A 6,000-nucleotide genomic window follows, 5' to 3' on the forward strand; every position below is an offset into this window, starting at 1 on the left:
TCTTCATGAGGGTTCTCGGATACACTGAATCTGATGGTTTGATTTTCATTACGATTCTATGACTTTTAGAAGGTGTTTCCTCCTTTTTTCCAAAACAACGCAAATTTTCTAAGACTCGCAATCTTTAATGGGAAAGAATAAACTTAATCAAACTTATATATTTGAAATTGGCATAAAAATCCAATTCTTTTGATATATCTATTGGTATCAAAATTCCGTTTCTTAGAGTTTCGATTATTATTGAGCCGGGTCGCTCGTTACTTATAGTTTGTCACCACAAACTGTTTGATACAGAGCTACTAGATAACTCAAAACATAAAACAAACCTTCAAACGTCCACCACTTTTATTCCCGTCTGAATTACCTTTGCTTGAATAGACTCCGTGATTACAAATTTTTTTTCGTCGGCAAGTTCGATGTGATATAACAGATAAAAAATATTAATCCAAGAATATTTTAGGTGTTAGTCACTGATTTTAAGGGTTCATTCAATATGTTTTATTTTGCATAAACCTTTATTATAGCTCTTTTTAACATTTTGAACAGGGTTACCGAGTGAATTGCACACATATTGGTATCAGTACCCATGGACACTTGGAGATACATTTTGCAAAGCACGTGGCATGGTCGCAGAAATGTAAGCTCTTGTTTTTCTTCTCTCTTTTTTCATTTTTTTTTTTTAGCTAGATAGGAGTCAATATCAAACGAATTTAAGAAAAATTACAATCTAATATATGCCAAAAAATTGTGAATTTTAGATAAATATCCATTGTCTTAAAGATTCACTAGCATAAAAAAAAAAAAAAAAAAAAAAAAAAAAACCACCGAAAATATAAAAATAATTACGAAACCAAGAAACAAAGGTGATTTCCAGCCAGTTGGAAAAAGGAAAAGAAACAGCGAAAAGACTAAGCAGATATTTTGGCAAGGACTTCCGCTAAGCTGTCCTCAGTGCTAACCTGATGGGAAAAAAACAGTGCAGAAAAAAACCTTTAAAGTGAACTCTAACGAGACAGATAAAACACTTTGTTTCTTCTGTCTCGTTAGAGTTCACTTCAAAAAGCTCTTGATTATTTATTAATCTTTTTGTGTGTGCTGAGGACAGTCCTGAGGACAGCTTTACGGAGGTCCTTGTCGAAATATCTGCTTTGCTTTTTCGCGTCGCTCTTTTTCAGTTTCTTGAGAATCACTTTTGTTTTTTGTTTCTGAACTATATCTAATGTGATCTTTGAACTGATGAAGTGATTTGAAGTTTTGGCTCAATGTTTGCTTAGAAATTCCCTGCAGAATTCTTTGATACCCGTAGCTTGTGTTGGGTAACAGTAGACTTAATAAATCTTATGTATATTGGAATCAGCACAATAAGCGAATTCTTTTGATTTGTCTACTGATATCAACAATTTGTTTTTAGACTTTCACTTACTATTGAGCTTAGTCGCTCCTTACTTACAGTTCGTTAACAAGTACTGTTTGAAGGGCCATTAATACTTTTCCAAAGAGGAGTCTGTATTACCAGTTTCGTCTAATGTATGATTTGACGACACTATTTTTGTATTTTATAGTATTTAAAAATTTTTTTGTATTTATTATATACTCTCAGCCATTGCCCACAGTGGGCCTTTGCGATTACATCATGTAATTTGTTCACCAGTCCGGTATATATATATATATATATATATATATATATATATATATATATATATATATATATATATATATATATATATATATATATATATATATATATATATATATATATATATATATATATGTTTCTGCGAGTGCGGACAGGGGGGGGGGATGCCTGAAGCGTCAAAAAGCGTATTTTTAGGCCCAAATTTCTTAACTTTCGTCAAGCATCCAGACAAATATAGAAGAAGGGAGGAGAATCCCCCCCCCCCACAAAAAAAAAAAACTTTCATTATGAGGAATTTTTTTCAGTCAATAAGTTATAAGGGTGGAGACCAGTGGATTGATTTATGGGGAAAGTAAGTTGCCTAGGACCACAAAAAAAGTTTTCTCATACATTAAATGCCGTTCTGTCGATGATGCAGTCGGAATATGGCGCAACAATAGGAGGGGTGCTAATAGAGAATCTTGCCTACGCTGATGATATTGATGAACTAGCCAACTCTAAACAAGAATTGCAGGCACAAGCTGATAAACTCTACGATACCACAAAGCCGTTCGGGATGGAGATCAATGCCTGCAAGACCAAAGTCATGGTAACTACGAGACGTGAACTAGACAACCCGTCCATTATCACCATAGGTGGGAGACAGGTTGAAACGCTTGACCACTTCCTGTACCTTGGTAGCCTACACTCCTCAGATAATTGTCATAGCTTTGACGTGAAACGTCGACTTACAGTAGCTAGCTCCAGCTTCCGAAGACTAGCCAACCTCTAGAAAAGTAAACACTTATCCAATCAAACTCAGAATGCGCCTATTCAACAGTTTAGTAATCCCCATAGTTATTTATGGATGTGAAACATGGACTCTCAAAATCGAAGACAAAATAAAACTTCCAGCTTTTGAGGTGAGATGCCTCCGTCGCATTTCTAGAATCAAATACACTGACCGAATCACAAATGTGGAAGTACGTCAAAGGCTCCAGTCCACTGAAACCATACTCAATAAAATCAAGAAGCAACAACTGCGCTGGTTCGGCCACGTCAAGTGAATGGAGCCAAGCCACCTTCCGAAAATCGCCCTTGAAGGATCCCTCCATGGCCTTCGCCCACGAGGCAGACCACGAAAACGATGGATGGAGAACTTCCACTTCGACAACGTCAAAATAGCCCAGTTATCACGTATCGCACCAGATACAGCAATGTACCGAGCCCTTACACATTAGTTAGCAAAAGGAGTGGTCCCAAAACGTCCCACGAGGATGGCCGGGACCTAAGTAAGTATATATATATAATATATACTATATATATATATATATATATATATATATATATATATATATATATATATATATATATATATATATATATATATATATATATATATATATATATATATATATATATATATATATATATATATATATATATATATATATATATATATATATATATATATATATATATATATATATATATATATATATATGTGTGTGTGTGTGTGTGTGTGTGAAAATTTGGAAGCTTGGAGCTGTAGTTTTATTTCATCTTGAGGAAAAAATTACCAAAATAAGGCCTTAGACTAGACGAGTTCCAAACAAAACGCAGTAAAGGCGTCAGTACAGTAGATGTCTATCCTCAAGTAAAGCGTGGTCCATTGCCTAGTGAAGTTGTTAGTGTGACCATTTGCTATCTCAAGAGAAAGAATGACCCGTATCGTCCCTAAAGAATCTTTTCCTGTACTTTTTGATTATCAGCAAGATCTGTAATATCCCTGAGGAGCAACTTGTATCCGCTTTGTAATATATTCGCATTTTCAACAAAGATTCTATATTGGATCCATTGTGGTGGTGGCTAATGGCTTAGTCTGCCGAGTTTTCTATTTTTACTAAGACTGACGTACTTACGACGTAGGGATTAATGGCTTTTGGGACTGAGTTTGATGATAGAATTATTGAGTTATAGAAGTGATAGAAGTATTTTTGACAGTATCATTGAACTATTGATGCGTTTCCAGAGTCAAAATTAGTGATCAAACTTTAGTCTAGATCGTCATGGAGCGCACAAAAGCTTTCTATTAATTGTCTTGAGGCGACAGTCCATTAACATTTACAGTTTTTCCAAACTGATATTCTTTAACATTATTTATAAAACAAATAATACATTTTGACACAAAAAACTAATTTCCAAAATTAACAGTTTTATAATTATTTTCTCCGCGCTACTTATAGGGGTATTTTTTTCCAACAAATAATTAAATTGAAAATACAGAAATACGGCTATAATATTTCATATAAGACAGTGGAAAATAAAAAAATAATCTTTTATATATACTAGTAATAAAAAAAACTCCGTCAAAAACAGTAGGATTTTGCCATTAAAGTAGGATTATAGTAGGATTTTGCAATTAAAGTAGAGGTTTAAGGGATCTTGCCAGCCATTTTTAATCTTTTCTGTTTGTGATTTAGTGGTTGATATTATGGGTCTCAGATTTTCATTATTATTAGGGAAAAAAAAGATTCTTTTTGTTGATTTTCCACTGTATTACCACTGTATACCGGGTATACGGGTATACACTGTATACCCGTTTTTCTATATATTCATTTCGTTTTATTTGTAAATGGATGGGCGGTTTGGTGTAAGAAATTAACTTTTTGTAGACCAACTGATTTTACTCTGGAACATGCTTGCTCCAAGCATAAATGTCTTTAAGCGGGAGCTAGATATAATTTCGTTTGCATTGCTTTGAGAGTGGGATGTAGTTTAGTTCATTATCACAGTCTCTATTTTACAGACTGTTTGGAGCTGATATTTTAAATGAAGAACTATCCGGATTGCAGCCGTAGCATCAAACCTAGTAACAGACGATCACGTCCAATACTAAGAAATACAATAGGCCATAACTCCAAAAAATAGTGGCAGATCAAAACAAGAAGTACGCTATTAGAACCACCTTTTCCGAAGTCCCTATATAGGAAACGTACTATCCCTTGGCTTCAATAACGAGGAAAATCTATTGGCTTGAAACACAGGAAAATTTGCTTAAACTACAATATTCTGCACATACGGCATCTTTTTTTTCTTTTCTTCTTTTTTTCCTCCAGACCTAGTGAGGCAGTGGAACACCATAGAGAGCAGTTTAATGGCTCATTCTAAAGAAAATTGCTACATCTAGTGCCTTTTGTAAATAAAAACAAATAAGTTTTAAAATAGAATCAATATTGGCAAAAAACTGCATTTTCATGTACAAGCTTGATGATTGACATCATAATCGTAGGTTGTAACCACTGTATAAAGATAATATAAATATGGTTTATATTATTTATATATTCATATTATTTATATTATTATCTATTATTTATATACTGTGGTTGTAACCATATATGACGTAGTAATTGAATGCAATATTTATAAACGCTAGAACAAACCACGGCAACAGCGTTGCCAACACGGTACAATTGTACCGTTTTTGGTACAATTTAGAGGTCCCGGTACAATGCGGTACATTTGAATTTTTTTGGTACAATCCAAATTTTAACGTCGTTCATATCTCGTGAACGACGTTATTGGCGAAGTTTGTTTCAAAGATCTGTGCGAAATCATCAAGAAGCAGAAATTCTCGATAATAATTGATGAAAGCACAGACTTGAGTACCAAAAACAGCCTGGCTATAGATGTTTGCCATCTTGATCTGAATGGTGTTGATCGAGAAGACAGTTTTCCTGTAAGAGACTCCTTCTTTTGACTTATGAAAGTTCAGCAATGTACAGCTGAAGATATTTACCGGGCCATAACTAAACTTATTTTTGTTTTAAATTGGAGCTCCAAAGGCAAACCTAATTGGATTTGTTGCAGACAATGTGTCGGTTACGATGGGGCAACAAGGGGGTGTTTAGGCGAAACTGTCAGAATACTGCTCCAGTTTATTTGTACTTGGTTGTTCATGCCATTCCATTCACAGACGTGCTAGAACTGCCGGCAATCAATTGCCAAAAGAAATTGAAGATTTTTGTCAGGATGTATACAGCTATATTTGTCACTGCCCAAAATGGGCCAGTGAGACTTTGGAATTGCAAAAGTAAATGGAGTTGAAAGAACATCGAATTTTAAGACATATAACAGCTCGATGGTTGTCTAGACAGGCCGTTGTAACTCGATATTTGGAAGAGTGGGATTGCTTGACTATATTTTTCCGTGCAGAAAGTCTTAAAGAGGCCAACAAGCCAGGAAAGACCACTGCCGTACTAAAAGATCTGATTTCAGTGGTTTTCAAGGCTTACTTTGCCTTCCTGGTGTATATTTTGAAGTATATCACAGACTTAAACAAGCAATTTCAGGCTGAGGACACCCAGATTCATCTTGTCTATTGT

General features: G+C 34.6%; 1 protein-coding gene across 1 annotated transcript in view; it reads left to right on the top strand.

Moving 5' to 3' along the window:
- The window catches only part of LOC148940782 (pyrokinin-1 receptor-like), a 42,220-nt gene extending 36,508 nt beyond the window's left edge, over positions 1–5,712 (top strand). The window contains exons 3-4 of the mRNA XM_089105073.1: positions 547–637; positions 5,592–5,712. Of these exons, the coding sequence (XP_088961199.1) occupies positions 547–637; positions 5,592–5,712 (212 nt within the window). The remainder of the gene's footprint in view (positions 1–546; positions 638–5,591) is intronic.
- The last annotated feature ends 288 nt before the right edge of the window (positions 5,713–6,000 follow it).

This window comes from Artemia sp. Qi Xiang Cuo, chromosome 19 (genome assembly GCF_049724085.1).
Source record: "Artemia sp. Qi Xiang Cuo chromosome 19, ASM4972408v1, whole genome shotgun sequence".
Lineage (NCBI taxonomy): Eukaryota > Metazoa > Arthropoda > Branchiopoda > Anostraca > Artemiidae > Artemia > Artemia sp. Qi Xiang Cuo.